Source organism: Trematomus bernacchii, unplaced genomic scaffold (assembly GCF_902827165.1).
Source record: "Trematomus bernacchii unplaced genomic scaffold, fTreBer1.1, whole genome shotgun sequence".
Taxonomy (NCBI): domain Eukaryota; kingdom Metazoa; phylum Chordata; class Actinopteri; order Perciformes; family Nototheniidae; genus Trematomus; species Trematomus bernacchii.
Window position 1 is genome coordinate 222,866 of NW_022987646.1, and position 18,005 is coordinate 240,870.

At 40.4% G+C, this 18,005-nt stretch overlaps 2 protein-coding genes across 5 annotated transcripts; both read left to right on the forward strand.

Annotated features, from left to right (window-relative positions):
* Window positions 1–149: 149 nt before the first annotated feature.
* On the forward strand, window positions 150–5,719 carry prpf19 (pre-mRNA processing factor 19). The gene is made up of 16 exons (XM_034134094.1): window positions 150–430; window positions 608–757; window positions 1,363–1,439; window positions 1,715–1,856; window positions 2,019–2,092; window positions 2,206–2,271; window positions 2,380–2,421; window positions 2,545–2,619; window positions 2,751–2,826; window positions 2,935–3,044; window positions 3,199–3,354; window positions 3,443–3,512; window positions 3,606–3,779; window positions 4,036–4,118; window positions 4,614–4,719; window positions 4,835–5,719. The coding sequence occupies exons 1-16, from the start codon at window positions 412–414 to the stop codon at window positions 4,930–4,932; spliced, it is 1,518 nt and encodes a 505-aa protein (XP_033989985.1). The 5' UTR covers window positions 150–411; the 3' UTR covers window positions 4,933–5,719.
* Window positions 5,720–7,212: 1,493 nt separating this feature from the next.
* tcirg1b (T cell immune regulator 1, ATPase H+ transporting V0 subunit a3b) lies at window positions 7,213–17,453 on the forward strand. 4 transcript variants are annotated; one of them, XM_034134063.1, is made up of 21 exons: window positions 7,213–7,407; window positions 8,540–8,662; window positions 9,441–9,519; window positions 9,607–9,755; window positions 10,767–10,862; window positions 10,993–11,054; window positions 11,136–11,262; window positions 11,362–11,444; window positions 11,541–11,634; window positions 11,761–11,973; window positions 12,073–12,223; window positions 12,364–12,503; window positions 12,988–13,145; window positions 13,236–13,326; window positions 13,410–13,528; window positions 13,668–13,881; window positions 14,667–14,777; window positions 14,860–14,961; window positions 15,063–15,183; window positions 15,357–15,528; window positions 16,342–17,453. In XM_034134063.1, the coding sequence occupies exons 2-21, from the start codon at window positions 8,546–8,548 to the stop codon at window positions 16,433–16,435; spliced, it is 2,493 nt and encodes an 830-aa protein (XP_033989954.1). In that variant the 5' UTR covers window positions 7,213–7,407; window positions 8,540–8,545; the 3' UTR covers window positions 16,436–17,453. The 4 variants fall into 4 exon arrangements, with proteins under 4 accessions (XP_033989954.1, XP_033989956.1, XP_033989955.1 ...); XM_034134065.1 differs by having other exon boundaries at window positions 15,066–15,183; XM_034134064.1 differs by having other exon boundaries at window positions 14,863–14,962; window positions 15,061–15,183.
* The last annotated feature ends 552 nt before the right edge of the window (window positions 17,454–18,005 follow it).

Consider the following 18,005-nt stretch of genomic DNA (forward strand, 5'->3'; position numbering starts at 1 on the left):
AAGATATTGACACATTTTAAATTAATACAAAAAACACATTTGATTCTTAATATTTTGTATATTAGCTTGATAAAAGAATCGAACAGTCAATCAAATGTCTATATCATAGTGATTTAATGTTCTATCTATCCACTCCATTCTTCATTACTCCACTTCCTTCATTTCCCTGGTGGGAGCAGTGGTGTTTTCCGGCGATAGAGGGCAGTGGAGGACCAGTGTGGCTTGGCGGAGACCGGAGAAGAAAGCGTAGAAGAAGAGGAAGCTCAGTTTGTAGCGGCAATGAAAGGACAGCGTGCTACTTCCAATTTGAGTAAAACATAAGTAAAGTGCACATTAGCGATTGTTACTGTTAAAGCGTAAGACGAGTATAATTCAATTTCTGGAAGAGACTATAAGGACTGGGTCGGGAAGATGTCTTTGGTTTGTGCAAGTAAGTGAATGAAATTTCATGGATATGGCGGAGTCAGTGTAGGCGCTAATGCTACTAGCTAATGTAGCTAGCGGCCACGCAGTGCCGCCTTCTACTTGTGATGCCCCATCCGTCTCGTTTGTGGGTATTTGGTTGCTGCTCTTGCGTGTTTTTAAGCTGTGTTTGCTTTTTATCTAGTCTCCAACGAGGTCCCGGAGCACCCATGCGTCTCCCCGGTGTCCAGCCAGGTGTTTGAGCGCCGGCTGATCGAGAAGTACATCGCAGAGAATGGGACCGACCCGATGAACGGGCAGCCTCTGTCTGAGGAGCAGCTCGTAGACATCAAAGGTACAACTTATCTGCATTACGAGCACCGAGCTGAAGCTAATGCAGTTTAATGATCAAGTATAACAAAGTGTTCTTCAACTACCACCCCCTACATGAATGAATGAATGAATGAATGAATGAAAAATCACCCCCTCTAAAGCAGATTCAATAATAAACCTCCATGAAGGTGGGATTAATGGCTGGGTTTTTGTTTAGTTAGAGCGAGGTTTAACTGATAAAGCAGCACCTGAGATGATGCTGGTAGTCTTGCAACCAATATTGTGATTAGAGCTGCCTGCTACTATTATTCCATTTAAAGATAAACTAGTATTTCGATTTAAGTTAAGTTTAATTTATTTGATATGCACATCACAGTAGGATTAGAATTGTAAAATTGATGCACAAGGACCACATGCACTATGTTAAATAACCACAAAGAAGCTGAACAAAACATGTTTTTTTGGGCAAATACAAGATGCTCACTTGCTATAATATGAATAAATACAACCCCTATAGAAGAGAACTTGTGCCCTACTCTGCAGCGAGTGTTATTGAAACCTCGTAAACTACAACACCACCTTGATGAAAAGATTAGAATAAACAAGAGCAACTCTTTTCTTTTTCAGTGTCCCATCCCATTAGACCAAAGGCTCCATCAGCAACAAGCATTCCTGCCATCCTCAAGTCCCTTCAAGATGAGTGGGTAAGTACTGTAAAGCTTGAAGAGGATATATCCACCGCAACACGTTTATACTGTAAATGTTACCCAGAATTACTGTTTTTAATGAACAAGTGACCTTTTCTTTCTATACCTTTTTAACCAATATTGTTGACAGTATTAAACCTTAGTTAGAGCAGAGTGTACCAATCTGATTAATGGCCATTGTTAGTAGACTTCTCCTTTTTTCCTCTTTGTAAAATAGTTTTAAAACAATGGAAAGAGTTCCTTCAACCTGTTTTTTTTTGTTTCTGTTTTAGGATGCTGTTATGCTTCACAGCTTCACCCTGCGGCAACAGCTGCAGACGACTCGCCAAGAGCTGTCTCACGCCCTCTACCAACACGATGCCGCCTGCAGAGTCATCGCTCGACTCACCAAAGAGGTCACTGCTGCGAGAGAAGGTGGGTCTCCAGCCGTTTGTGTGTCCTCTATTGTAGGACAGGATTCCACTTGTAAAGCATACAGAGCAGCATTGATACAATCCTTACTAAGTCATCTCCTCGCCAACATGAGCTTTTAGTTAAATCAATGTTATTCTAATGGGTTCTATTTCATTTGTACAGCTCTTGCCACACTCAAGCCCCAGGCTGGATTGGTTGCTCCTCAGGCTGTCGCTGCCTCTCAGCAAAACGCAGCCGTAAGTGATTGGCCTTTTGATTCCAGTCGATGAGATACTGAATATAAATGCTCATCATAATCTTTTGCCAGACTTTCTCCTAACATTATTATGTTCTGCCTTCTGTACCTCAGGGTGCTGGTGGAGAGCCCATGGAGATTAGTGAACAGGTGGGAATGACCCCAGAGATCATCCAAAAGGTACCTTTTATTACAAATTAAAAAATCACTATTTGGCTATAAGCTTTCAGTTTTGAGTATTTGAGCAGGTCTAAGATGTGTTTTAAATGGCCTTGTTTCTGTTTGCAGCTCCAAGACAAAGCTACTATCCTCACCACAGAAAGAAAGAAGGTATTGTTCTGGTCTACTATTCAGCTATTACTCTTAATAAGTCAGATATTCTACCACAAGTCGTACTGTTGTGGTTCTATGTAATGTATTCTCCCTTTTAAACGCTTTACTGCATTTCTCCAGAGAGGAAAAACGGTCCCAGAGGAGCTGGTTAGATCTGAGGATCTCAGCAAATACCGCCAAGTGGCCTCTCATGCTGTAAGTACAGATTTCTGTCTGAGTATCAATACTTTTATTTCCCTTTTTTAATCAGAGAGATGCAAGGGTGTTTTCTTTTGTATTGACTTGATGTTCATGGTGTCAACATCCTGTCTTATTGATGCCTGCAGGGTCTTCATAGTGCCAGTGTCCCTGGTATTCTGGCTCTGGATCTGTGTCCTTCCGACACCAACAAAGTTCTCACCGGTACATTCATTTATTCTATTGCTACGTTGCATATTTCAATTCCAAAACCTTTCTCCTCTTCATTTTTTGAGGACTTTTGTTTGATATCGGCCCTCTTCTGTTCCTCAGGCGGAGCTGATAAGAACGTGGTGGTGTTTGATAAGAGCGAGGAACAGATTGTGGCAACACTGAAGGGTCACACCAAGAAGGTCACCTCTGTCATTTACCATCCATCCGCGGTAATGCCTCCCTCAACAAACACATCCTGACGCTGCACCATTCAGAAATAGAAAAGTGTTTCAGTTATTCAGACAAAAGAATGATCTGTTTTTCTTACTCGCCGTTTGCTCTTTCTCTCCATCCCTGTTTGCCTCGCTGTCTCTCCCCCTCTAGTCCGTGGTCTTCTCTGCATCTCCAGACAACACCATCCGTGTGTGGTCCGTTGCCGGGGGAAACTGTGTCCAGGTGGTGCGTGCCCACGAGGGGGGTGTCACTGGACTCTCCCTTCACGCTACTGGGGACTACCTGCTCAGCTCCTCCGAGGATCAGGTGTGTGTTTTGACAGAGCTCACGCTATATTTACACTGAAATTTCTCTTCATTCAAACACACTGACGTTTCCCCTCATCGTTCGGCAGTACTGGGCCTTTTCTGATGTCCAGACTGGACGAGTCCTCACTAAAGTTACGGATGAAAGTGCTGGCTGTGGTACGTGCCTCTATGTTTACTTGGGATGGTCTGAATATGAGTACAGCTTTTTTTTCAGGTAATAATGTTTCTGTCTGCCCCCCCCCCCCACAGCTCTGACCTGTGCTCAGTTCCACCCTGATGGTCTCATTTTTGGCACTGGGACGGCTGATTCCCAAATCAAGATCTGGGATCTGAAGGAGCGCACCAACGTGGCCAACTTCCCCGGCCACTCTGGCCCCGTCACCTCCATCGCCTTCTCTGAGAACGGATACTATCTGGCTACAGGTCAGCACTACCAACAGCATCTCTACACTGTTTTACTGCCACGTTTAAAGTTCATACATTTGTTTTTAAAGACAGAGAAGCATTTTTTGTTAAATATCAAAATTGCACACATAAACTGGGAAACTGACCTGTGAAATCTTAAAATCCCTCTAGCGTACTCTCCGTACTTTGTTTTTGCACTGGATGTGGAACTGTATTTTTGTAATAGTTTTTTTTTGTTTTTTGTTAACCCATGCATTGCTGTTTGTTGCTCCAGGTGCCCAGGATAGCTCTGTGAAGCTGTGGGATCTGAGGAAACTGAAGAACTTCAAGACAATCAATCTGGACAACAACTATGAGGTAAGGCATTTCTGGTATATATTTCCTATAGTTTGAGAGGGAAATGGTTTTGTTGAGTTGAATTAAAAAGATACTGTCCTCATGTCTGTACATGCCTCATATGGATGCCACTACTTTACTCCTAAATGTTTTCATTAATACGATGTAAAAGTGCTGGTAGGAGGATAGTTTTAATTTAGCAAAGAACCAGACTGTTTCCTATTGCTTCCAGTCTTTTTGCTAAGCCTCTGGCTCTAGTTTTGTTTTGAATGTAAAGACATGAAAGTGGTATTGAGCTTTTCACCTTACTCTGCAAATGAAAACATTTCAAGGATTTCATCACTAAGATGACATACAGAATGAATCTTATGAATGACACTAACAGAAGGTAAATTGCACGTATGAGAACATTATTACACTAGGCACAATGTTGTCTTGGCTGTGTCTCTTCTAATCTGGAGACCATTAATCCTCTGTGTTTCTGATTCTCATCCATCTGTTTGTTTTGTGTTTCAGGTGAAGTCCCTTGTGTTTGACCAGAGTGGTACCTACCTGGCTGTTGGAGGATCTGACATCCGTGTCTACATCTGCAAACAGTGGTCTGAGGTCCTCAACTTCACAGGTAAGGGGGGGGTGGGGAAATGCTCTTTTTAAATGTTGTTTCCTTGCATGTCATATGGTGTTGGCTCTGAGGAAGTAGCAGATATTTGACTTTGCTTTTGCCTTTCTTATTGTAGACCATACAGGTTTGGTGACTGGAGTTGCCTTTGGAGAGAACGCTCAGTTCCTGACCTCTGCGGGAATGGACAGAAGTCTCAAATTTTACAGTTTGTGAAAAGGATAGATTCAGGACGAAGGGAGCAGGGTAAACTGGTCTTCTTGTCTGAGCTGACACTATCCTGGACACAAAATAGACGGAAAATAACTAACTTTGCGTCATTTGTGTGTTAGTCCTCATGTCCAGGAGTGAGACCCCGTAAAATTGTTTGCCATACGAAACCACAGCAGAATGGTTAGGAAAACATGTTTGTTGGATTTGTAAGTCTGAAACATTAATGATGTGAAATGAAATGCAGAAGCCAGTTAAATGTTCCTGTCTGATTTGCCAGCAAATATGATTTTACTGTAGTATTTTTATTTTATTTTTGTTTGTTGGGGTCAAAAGTGGCTTGTAATACAACTCAAAGGTGTTGTAGTCCACTATTAGGGACTATAATTGGTGTGACATCAATCTGCTTTGCTTCATGTAGATCTCTCCATTACAGTATCGTTAGGGTAAAATGAAAATAAGTCTGTAGTGATGACCAACTAAGCAACACAAATGAACAGGTGTAAGAGATGTGTGTCTTGTTTAACCTCCCTTCAGTTTATTTTCTTTTTTCATTTAAACTTTTGTCTTTTTCCAATTGTATATTTCTCATTACTTGCTATTTTACCTATTGCAACTCTGCCCTTTTACAATAAAGTAAAATATCTTTTGTATTGCCATTCATCTGTTTGTCAGATCAAGTTAAAGGAGCATTTTTGCCAATAACTGCCTTATGATAAAATGTTTCTTTTTTTCATGATAAATTCATATGATTAATGGTGTGTGTACTTAAAGCTCCTATTTTAAACTCCAAGGTGTGTTTTGCTTATTGTTCTTTGACTTGGATGTTAGAGCTTCACTGCAAAAATGTTTTCTGTGCAGTTTCACACCATGAGATGCGCATCTTCTGTTGATGTGTAGGAACTATGGCTGAACTATGATCAGCCAATTTTGGCTTATTAAGCCAGTAACATTTGTTTTGGTTTGGAAGATTAAGGAAGCCCTTGTATCTGCACTGGGAACTGACTTCAGTGATGTAGTGTCCGGCGGTTAAACGTTACAATTATAATATATTTGCATTTCAATATTATTTTTCAGTTATGAAGAATGAGAAAAAAAGAATTATTTCTTTGTTGAAAAAGACAATTTTGGCAAGACTATTAATGCTCCCAAGGCCATGTAATCATAGCCAGGACAGTCAAAACACTACTATATCTTGAAGGGGGGATACAAAGATAGAAAAGCCATAGCAGTTTAATATAAACTGGATTAAAAATACATATATTAAGGAATTTCCTGTGATCTTTCTTGAGCATTATTGTGCTGTTAGTGTATGTATTTCAATTTAAAAATTAATAATATAACATTAAAGTACATTAAATAATTATTGTTAATGAACACTACAAATCAAAGGTCATTCAAAGTGAATTCATTTCCAATTAGCAGTTAACTTGTAGAATTGTTATTGAAATGTTTTAGGGATTAATAATAAAGGCAATATTTATTAAAACAAACCTTTCAATTGCGTGGGGGTTTCCAAAACATTGGCTCTGTGCATGCATTATGAAAACTAATTTCATTTCTAATTCATCTTTCTTGCCCTCATTAAGTCTACATGTGAAAACGTTTTGGACCTGGTTAACCATGCTTACATTTTTTTGTGTTGTGATTTATGTTGGTAATTAAATTAGTGAAATAATTCAGCTCCATACTTTCATGAAAGTCATGCCACTCAAGTAATTATGGTGTCGCTTAGCAACTGCTGTTTAGCAAACCAAACACATGAGATAAATTAGCATGATAGAATAACAATTTAGCTAAAGTAAGATATTTATCAAAAACCAGTGGTGTAAATTAACTAAGTAGATCTCAGGTACTGTACTTAAGTACACTTTAGGGACTTGTACTTTAGTTGAGTAGAGTAGCAAATGTTTTGCTATTTTGTACTTCTACTCTACTACAATTCAGTGGAAAATCGTTTACTTTTACTACACTACTTCTATCGAAAACCTTTAGTTATTTTGCCGATGTGAATTAATGATGAATAATAATAATTATAACATTATTATTATTCTGAAATGGGCCAATTTGCATAATGAGTACTTTTAGTATATTTAGATGCCTAGACTTTTTACTTTACTTGAGCAACATTTTGAATGCAGGTCTTTTACTTGTAACAGAGTCTTACTACACTTTGGTATTTCTACTTTTACTTATAGGTAGGCTACATCTGAGAACTTCTCCCACCTCTGTCCAAAACAACCGACAGACGTGTATCTACCACCATTTAAACCTATCAGACCCCTCGTGGCCAAATGAGTGACGAACGCTAGCTGTCACGTGAGTCTGCAGTAACGTGACTCCCAGAAACAGGAAGTGTAGAACAAACGGAGAACTGGTGATAAACACGCAGGTCTGTCCGGGTGCTCAGAGATCAGCGGTGTACGGCCGGTCAGCCTGAAACACAGCCGGTGGGAGTCCAGAGGCTTCAGACGGCAGCAGGTGAGCTTTATAACATAATTTAGAGTCTTTCTGTGCTCACGTTCTGCTCTTTTCTCCCTCCGTCCGCTCTGTATGGACTGCTATTGTCATGCCAATAAATCAGAACCTTGTGATACTTTGTTTTCTTCACTCACAAAATCTCCCCTATTCAAGATAACTTCCCTTCCCTCATTCAAGATAGTATTTTACGTTTTCAATGTTACATCTTTTGTTTTATTTCCTTTCTGTCACACTCGTTTCATTGGCATGGCATGCCAGTAAACGAAACTTATTGCCACATTTCTGATGATTATGACAAAAAACTGTACTCTCTGTAGAAGTGAAACAGCTGGGGTTGTTTTTCCTTTAAGGAAACGCAAACTTTACTTCAGAAATATGTTTGTCTGTCATGTGTTCTTAGTTTTAGTCAGTTTAGTCATGTTCCCTTTTATTGTTTACTTAGGCAACCACCATTCATCTTACTTTTTACATGTACAATTACATTTTACTTATACTTATAGCCTTCTTAATTTATAGTTAACACTTGCTAAAACTAGTGAAGTCTCACACAACTGCCCTCTAATGAAATATCTCGTTAATACCACTTTCATGGAAGTTATAGTGTTCATATTTTGTTGAAACAAGTGCTGGTTCAAGTCCTTTGCCATTTTTGATGCATTATTTTTGCTTCTGTTGTGGTGTTTTGCCATTATGTGTCAAATATGGCTAGTCTAAATATAACACAGTACAACGACTACATCCTCCAAAGTGATCCTAACGTTAAATGAACTCTTCTCTAAAAAAGTTCAAACCAAATCTGAACGTTTAAACTTTCATAGAGCAGCAACTGACTATGTTTTTATAAGAAGCATTTCTTGTTTTTAAAATTGGCAGAAACACTTAAAAAAAAAACCTGTGTGCAAGAATGGAAACCCCACCTGTTCATCACGGTCATGAGACAACTATGCTTCCCTTTTCTTCAGTTTCCAATTCACTCATAAACTAATGCATTGGCACAGAGAGGCGATTATTGTCCATACAGAAAATGAATGATCATGTAAACTTTATTATCCGTTAACTGCCTCTCTCCTCCTCATTTTGTCCATAATGTCAACTTGTGTGGGAATATTCATTTGGTCTTGTTTTCATGCAGGCAGTTATGGGCTCCATGTTCCGCAGTGAGGAAGTGTGCCTGGTGCAGCTCTTCCTTCAGTCTGGCTCGGCCTACAACTGTGTCAGTGAGCTGGGAGAACTGGGCCTGGTTGAATTCAGAGATGTAAGTAACTAGCTCTAAGTGAATTATCTTGTGGTAAACAGCTCATAGTTCAATATATCAATATGAACTGTGTGATATGATCAAACTCTTATCCCACTATAGGATATTGCATATGGTGATCATGGTATATACCAGGCATAGTTTCTCGTTGTTCAATAAATAGGTTCAAGGTTCTTTATTTGTCATACGAACATAGCTACAGAGTAGTTATGTCGATGAAAATCTTAGGTCACAGGCTTCTCCAACAGTGCAACACAATAATACAGAAAAACAGACAAATATAGTGCAAGTAAATATTAAAAGTAAATACAAAAAGAAAAATAGTTTAAAAAAAGTGAAGTAGTGAAGCCTATTTCCTATTTTCTACTCCTATGTTATATACAACTTGACAAATGAAAAACACTTCTCTTTGATTTAGGAACTTGAGTACATAACAACTTCATGGTTCCAACCCATGTTAAACCTTTTGCTTCCTATTTTGCCTAAAATTCAGGATGTGCAAATAACAGATTCATTTCAAGCCTGTTTTCATGTGTTTTGGCTCGTGTTAGTGTCCTCAGGATCATGGTTCTCATTCTCACAACAACCCAGAGCACAGTAATTGATCTATTTATAACTGAATAAGATTATCTTATAAAGTCGCCTAGGAATCTTAAGCATTTCTAAATCTAATTTTGGACGGGATAGTGTACTGATGAGTCACTGCGAGACAGCAAATAATTGTCATCAGACAACCATGAGTAAACCGTTTCCTCTCCTCTCTGCTCCGATGCTTTAGTTAAATCCAAATGTGAACGCCTTCCAGAGGAAGTTTGTCGGCGAGGTCAGACGATGTGAGGAACTTGAGAAAACTTTGAGTAAGTATTGACAAATTTTTTCCGACCTATATCTTAATCCGTTTTATTTTTAAATGTTCCTCTCTGACCTTTCTATCTGCCCTTCAGGCTTCCTGGAGCAGGAGATCCGGCGCTCCCTGTCCCCACCCTTGCAGGGTCCCCTCCCTCCTCCGTGCCCCACACCTTTGTCCCCTCAGCCCCGCGAACTCATCACCATAGAGGAGGAGTGCGAGAGGCTGGCCCGAGAGCTCAAAGAGGTGAGCACTTAAGATATATTTTGAAGTGGGGTTTTTGAAGTACTTATCTATAGTCAGAGTATTACTAACAGTCCATGGTAGTTTGTACGCCCCTAGTTTGGTAAAACAGCCAGGAGAACAGGCAGCGGAGCAAAGCAAGGTACTGCTGTGGACAAGGACAGCAGCAAAACTGAAAACGAAATATCAGGATAAGGTCAGGATATTCTCATCGCATTACCTTACCCTCAGGCAGCCCTCTCAGATTCACCTCGCAAACTCTTGAGTTGCATTTCCACAGCTGCTTCAATTAGGGTTTTTTTTGTGTCATTGTTGTTAATTTTGACCTTTACTGCAAATAAATGGCTCACTTCTTATTTCCCTGGGTTACACTGAACCACAAATAACAGCACAGCATTTTTTGTATTCATCTATTGCTAATCTCTATCATTGATTGTTTGATTAATTGGCCTGATGACAACATTGAAGTATGTCGTGGAGCAAGTCTTTCCGATGTAATCAGTGTTACTGACCTGCGCTTTAGAGACACTGTGCGTACACACCTTATTTGACCAGCTGTTGAACAGCTGACATGCCCAGGGAGACAGCCTGTGTCTCTATGTTATAGCACACACTGGCTAATTCACGATTCAATAAGTTATTTAATGGGTAATAACGAAACATTTAACCGTGTGACTTTGGTAAATACAGACTAAGCTTTGAAAAGGCCAGAGTCACACAATAACAGAAACGTAATAACCAATCAAAGCAGCAGTAGACCAGCATCGCCCGTCTTCTGCAAGTTACTATTTCTTCCAAGAAGTCTGGTGGTCTTGAAGAGGATATTCAGTATTTGAGACTGCTTAGTGTGTGCGCTGGTACTGTCTCTCCAAAGTGGAGGCGTACCATCCACCATCTATTGTAGGTTATAATTAAACAAAGGCTGCGTTGACAAATCAAAGTAGAGCGCCCTTTAGTACACTATCAAAAGAGGTGGAGCTTAATTGGCTTGACATATATTTTGTGTCTCTCTAGGTGTCCAGGAACAGAGACAGCCTGCGGGCTCAGATGACCCAGCTCTCTCAGTACCAAGGAGTGCTGACCAGGACACACTTGCTCACAGCCTCACTGGTGGGAAAACTACATTTCTGCAACAATTCCTGCATTAAACATTACCTTTTAAAAAAAAATATTATGCTGGTGTGAGCGCTGTCTGCAAACTAAATCTACAAAAACAGTCTTCTCTGGCTTCATCTCACAGGCGCCACCCCCTGTACTGGAAACCCAAGGCCTGTTCGATAACCGCCAAGATGTCCACCTCAGGTAGATCCCTTCTTTTACATCTGTTCTATTATGTGTTTTTATCTGCATTCAAAATGTTTACCATCGTCTCCTCTCTCTCAGTTTTGTGGCAGGAGTGGTCCATCCTTGGAAGGTCCCCTCGTTTGAACGGTTATTGTGGCGGGCGTGTCGCGGATATATCATCGTGGATTTCAGAGAAATGGAAGATCGACTCGAGCACCCCGACACGGTGGGAACTGGGAGAAAGAGAGAGGATTGGGGATACACATGAAATGATTTCTGCTGCAGGAATAGACCTAGTTTTCTTATGTTTGCTGATTCTTTGCAGGGGGAAATGGTGCAATGGACTGTGTTCCTCATCTCTTATTGGGGCGATCAGATTGGACAAAAAGTGAAGAAGATATGTGATTGGTGGGTAAACTTATGCATCAGTTATTTGATTGCATTGTAGATTTCCACGCTGCCTGATAAACGTGTTGAGAACATGTGGATTTCCCTCCCTCACAGCTTCCGCACACAGACGTTTGCATACCCGGAGAACACAGCTGAGAGAGAGGACATTCTTCAGGGACTCCAGGGCAGAATTGAAGATATCAAATCTGTAAGTGCATGTCTATAAAAGCACAAAGCACAAATTGTTGAACACCGATACACTCACTTTGAAAATAGGACAAAGCACAATGGAGGAGTGGTGCGAGTTGTGTTCAGAGCCCTCTCTCTTCTTCAGGTGTTGCTGCAGACCGAGTCCTTCCTGCAGCAGCTGCTGATGCGGGTGGTGGCGGTGCTGCCCCAGTGGAAGGTGTGTGTGCAGAAGTGTAAGGCGGTCCAGACGGTGCTGAACCTCTGCAGCCCCTCCGTCACGGACAAATGCCTGATCGCTGAGGCCTGGTGTCCCATCACCAAGCTGCCTGAGCTGCAGAGCGCCCTGAGAGAGGGAGGGGTGAGACCAAGACGGAGTTGTATATTAGGAGACTTGAAATAAATAAGCAAACCGCCTCACTGTGTTTCATCTCTTTTCAACTCTCTTCTCCGTCCTCAGAGGAAGAGTGGCAGCAGTGTCGACTCGTTCTACAACCGGCTGCCTTCCTCCGCCACCCCACCCACCCTGTTTCCCATCAACTCCTTCACAGCTGGCTTCCAGAACATTGTTGATGCCTACGGAGTGGCCAGCTACCGCGAAGTCAACCCAGGTACGTCTGCATGGCACACCAACAAAAAAACTCTCTTTAAGCCTTAAAAAGAAAAAGGACATGTCGCCAACGTAGAATCCAGAAAAGGCTCAACCTCACACGTACTTTTAGTTGAGTCTCGTTTCTTGATGCCTTTGCAGCGGTGTACACCATAATCACCTTCCCCTTCCTGTTCGCTGTGATGTTTGGGGATGTGGGTCATGGTCTACTGATGACTCTGGGTGCCCTCTGGATGGTCCTCGAGGAGAAGGACCCCAAACTCAGAAATAACGACAATGAGGTAACACACACACACACACACACACACACACACACACACACACGGACAAGCATGTGACCAAGAACAAACCTACAGAAGCATATTGCATTCACTTATGAAATAACTTTAAAAATAAAATGTTTTAAAAGAAGCTCTTTTTAATCGAGATCTTGGTTCTAATGTCCTGTCTGTTGAGTTTAATGCTGTTTTATTTTAGTGTCAGTTTGAGATATTGGGAGGACCTCATGTCTTTAACTAATACAGATGGTATTGACCGGGTTTTAACTTTTCTCAAGTTAATAATGAATACAAAGAAGCTATCCCCTATCTGATTTGTTTAAAAAGTAAATACATTCAAAATAAACTCTATTTAGGTTATAAAGGATAAATGTCTTAACTGTCTGTATATTTTCAAGTGAAGAACATATCTGATAAGTCTGCAAAATGATTACACAACTGTGAAACAAAAGAGCTACAACATGATTTCTTCTCTTGTGTGTTTCAGATCTGGAGGATGATGTTCGGAGGAAGGTACCTGATTCTGCTGATGGGGCTCTTCTCCATCTACACAGGGGCCATTTACAACGAGTGCTTCAGCAGGGGCCTCAGCCCCTTCAACTCAGGCTGGCACGTGGGCCCGATGTTTGAGAAGAACATCTGGAAGTGAGGACATTTCACACGTGTTTTTGTTTGCTCCAATCTCCACACACTGTTTCCTGTCCATCTAACTTAGTTGTGTTTTCTTTATCTCAGTGCATCAGTCCTGGCAGGGAACCAGTACCTGTCGATGGATCCTGTGGTCCCTGGGGTTTTTAACGCCCCCTACCCATTTGGCATTGACCCGGTATGGCCGTCACACTCATCAATTCTTCTTTCATGCTGTCAGGTGGTTTGTCCTCATTGTCTCTTGTCTTGGGTCGTTGTCAGGTCTGGGGGATGTCCAACAACAAACTAACTTTCCTTAACTCGTACAAGATGAAGATGTCTGTCATTATCGGTGTCGTACACATGACCTTTGGAGTCTGCTTGTCGTTTTTTAACTACTGGTAAGCAAGGTTTCCCTTTCTTGGTGTGAGTGTGTGTGTGTGTGTGGTGTGTTTACACCTCCATTCTTGGATTTTATTAGTATTTGTTCTGACTTGCCTTCACATTTTTTCTGAATTCCCTGGTTTATGTTATCTGCAGGCACTTTGGCAAGAGGAGCAGCATCTTGTTTGTGCTGATCCCAGAGCTGTTCTTCATGCTCTGCCTTTTTGGCTACTTGATCTTCATGGTGATCTTCAAGTGGATTGTTTACAGTCCCGCCCAGTCCAAAATCGCTCCCAGTATACTGATCCACTTCATAGACATGTTCCTCTTCACAGACAACCCCGAGAACCCCAAACTCTACGGAGGACAGGTGGGTGCTTGGTTCATCTCCCTAGAAGGAACCTATCTGTTTTAACATATTTTATATACATCTTCCACCAAGCATTTTAAGCATGCTAGAGCTTTTATATTGATTAGTGCACTTTTCCTCATTCCTTGAAACCATTGTTTTAATTTTGTTGAATGAAGTCAGCTTGAGACCTGAAACCCAACTCTGCACACATTGAGTCTACATTATCTTATGGCAAGGTTATTTATAAGATCCTGGGTACTGGAAGGTATATTAAAAAAAGAATTAACTTTATTTTCCCAGTGTGTGTGTGTGTGTGTGTGATTTTGCACTTACTGGGTTTTCTTTTTCACCAAGTGAATACAGGGCTGTTTGGCAGATAACAATCCAAAACCTCGGATGTATCGAAGTTTGCCACAAGCACATGAACATACTGTACCAATAGAATACTTCTTAAAACAATCAATGCTTTAACCGTATTCACAATCAATAATAATACAATTGCTGTTTTCTAATATCACGGTGGATTTGACAAACAGTACAATGAAATGCTCTTGGTAATGGAGTTGTAATATTGATCATGTTTACTGTCTGCAAACTCATTTTCATAGTGTACTAATAAGAACTGAAATCACCTGGAAAGTAAAAAAAGAGAAAAGAAACTATGGCATTTGTTAGGAAATGTTTTGAAGAACTGAAAGTACACCATTTTCAGAAACACTTGTGCTTTCCTTTTTAAAAAAAATAACCTGCTGCGGTGAGCATGTGTGAGCGTAACAGCCGGTCCTGTGACTCTTCATGAACAGATTCTGGTGCAGCAGATCCTGGTGGTGCTGGCTCTGTGTTCTGTGCCGGTCCTCCTCTTCGGGAAGCCCACGTACGAATACATCACATTCAAGAGAAGACGACGTCATCTAGTGAGTCAGAGTTACACTGAATCTTAACCATTATTCTTGGGTTCAGATGTTTTTCTGATGGATTTCTGTTCCTCTGCAACAGCAGGGGGGAGACAGACGTCCGCTGATGGCCGATGAAGGCTCCATTAACGCTCGTCAGGGGGAGGTGGAGGGAGGAGCTGCTGAGGAGGAGGAGGAGGAGGAGGTAAGAGAGAACGCTGAATAACCTGATACCCTGAACAGATTAAATCCAGCCAGAGATGTGCTGCTGTGATTGTGTTGGTTTTGACTCTGTGCTGTCTGCAGGAGTTTGACGCTGCAGACGTGTTCATGCATCAGGCCATCCACACCATAGAGTACTGCCTGGGCTGCATCTCCAACACCGCCTCTTACCTCCGACTCTGGGCCCTCAGCTTGGCTCACGCACGTTAGTAGCACCCGTACTGACTCACACAAACACAACGTACACGTTCATGCTCACATGATGTATACACAGTCAGACTTCCTCTAAACACACTCGCACAACCCTTTTTTCCAGTTAGTTATTCATTCATACAGACATGATGGCTGTCTGACGGAGAGTTATTTGTGTCTCCACAGAGCTGTCGGAGGTGTTGTGGGTCATGGTGATGCGCATCGCCCTGAGGTGGGATGGCTATGTGGGGTCTGCAGTCCTCTTTGTGGTTTTTGCCTTCTTCGCTGTGTTGACGGTCTGCATCCTGCTGGTTATGGAGGGACTCTCAGCCTTCCTGCACGCGCTCCGTCTGCACTGGTAAAGATAGAAGGGAGAAGAAGACGAAGGGGAAAATGTGTTTGACGAATATTAATAACTAGGCTGAATATCTGCACTGAGTAACATCTGGAATTAATGTTTGCTTCAGTTCATGTTCAGGGAGTTAGTTAGTCAGTTATGTAATTTATAGACCATTAAAGTCACCAAAGTAAAGCATTGTGCAGTACTTAACTTTTACATAGATGGACAATTGTCCCAAGTTTCCATAAAAAACTTCCCTAAAATAAACCTTCCCTCACTTAAACACAACAAAAGGAAATTATCCAACCAGTAGCTCATTAATGGAGGACATTTAACTAAAAAGTGTATCTTAAATCGGAAAACAATTATCTCACATTACAAAATCTGTCTGTTTGTATAGCTTCTAATGCTCCTACACATAAACAGATAAGGGAAGTTTGATTTAGGTTTGTAAAAAAAGACAAATGTACAACAAAAGAAAAATGTTCATTCTCCAGGATGAATGTGCACATCTTGATTTTCTTTGTGTGTAAATGATGGTGGAAAGACAGAAAGAATCTAAAGAAATTCACAGGTCAGCAAAACATCCATTTAGGGATCATGAATATCCGCATGTTTTTATTATTTCTTAATCAACTCATGGACTTAAAGTGTTGTTCAAAGGGATTGCATTTCCTGCCAGATGTACAATAAAGAAGGTCAGAGCAGCACCAAGACAATCATTTGTAACTCAGAAATTGTGTTAAGCTTTAGGTCGTAGTAGGCAGAAATATTGATTATTTTAGTACCTTGTGTATATGCACATTGACTTTGCTTCTCTCTCTGTGACAGGGTGGAGTTTCAGAACAAGTTCTACAGCGGGACGGGCTACAAGCTGAGCCCCTTCTCCTTCTCATCTCTCATCAGTGGATCAGCTGCTATATGACCAGCCAAATCCTCTCTTAGGACTACATCACGGTTACTTTAAATTATGTTTATTATATAGCATTTGGACTACAACTACACACATCAGAATCAATGTGTCCCCTGTCTATTGCCTGTTGGCTCTGAAATGGTTAAATGGAAGTGAACAATGATCAAAAGACTGTTATTATCTCTCGTATTCCCTAGAGAGTGAATTACAATTGCATTATATGAAATGAAAAAATATACTTTTGTATCCCCTTGCTAATTTTATTTCCACTATTAGTATTATGTACTACTTTTTAATTACTCTTTCAGTAGCTTAAAAAATACTAATCTTTTACTTTTCAATGTATGAATATGTATTGTATGCATCAATTATAAAAAGGGAAAATAGACCAATTCATGAATCTGTTCTGCAATTCAAGGGAATGCATGATTTTCACGTTGGTTTATTGTGCTTAGAAAAGCCAGCCCTGTGTGATTGTTCTAATGATGGCAGGGAATTATCTGAATGATTACATGAGCCAAAGATCTGTGTCCCTCATCGCCTTGTCTTCCGAGTACTTCACACATTTTTTGGTACTAACACTTTTTTCAGGTGCCTTACTAAGAGTATTTGTTTATCCATGAAGTCTTTTGGACAGATCATAACTCCCATCATCATGACACTATTTTGAACAAAACTCTGCCAGGACAGCTCTCCTTTTTATGCCGATTTGCACTGTAAAATGGATAAAATTCAAACTGAAATTAAATATGATTTTCTTGTGTAATCTTTTTGTTTCATTCATTGAACAGGTTACCTTTGTTGCCTGGTCATGCTTTTTAATGTGTCAGATGTTTTACATTCATTTGTGAGTGTACTAGTGTTGGAGATTTATACAAATCCTTCACCTTTGTGTAAGTATGAAAAGTATTACCACCATTAAAAAAAATAACAACTCTTAATCGTAAAGCCATTAAAAAGATTACTTAAATACAAATATAAAAGTATTATCTGCTAATTATACTGCATGGAATAAAAACGTTTGAATATGTATGACAATACACTATTTTATTGATTCATTAACATGTAATGTAACTGGCAGTGTAATGTTGCTGACTTATGGAGCCCATCCTAACTATCCTTTATCCTGTGGGCAGGTACATCTCTAATGATGCATACTTATTTTTGTATGATCACGTCTTTTATACAATAAAATACTTGAATTTACTTTTTCTGTCAGATACATGTGGAGTAAAATGTAAACCTAAAACGTAATGAGTTATGCACAATATTAATTATCTATTTAAGTTTACTTACTTTTAATAAATGCATCTTACTCATAATGATATTCTATCAGACACTGTTGCAGGAATGACTTTTCCTTCACTTTATATGTATATAGCAATCTCTGGCACAATACTTGCCTTACATTTTTCCTTCAGGAATAATAAATTACGTAATTTTATATTTCAAATATACATTACACATTTCCAGTAGCCTACAGGATATTACTGTAGATCTAATTCACCGGAAGTGCGTCTCTTTTATTCTGCAAGAAGTCTGACAAGAAGACATGTAGGCGGAACCTTTGAAGCACTAGGGT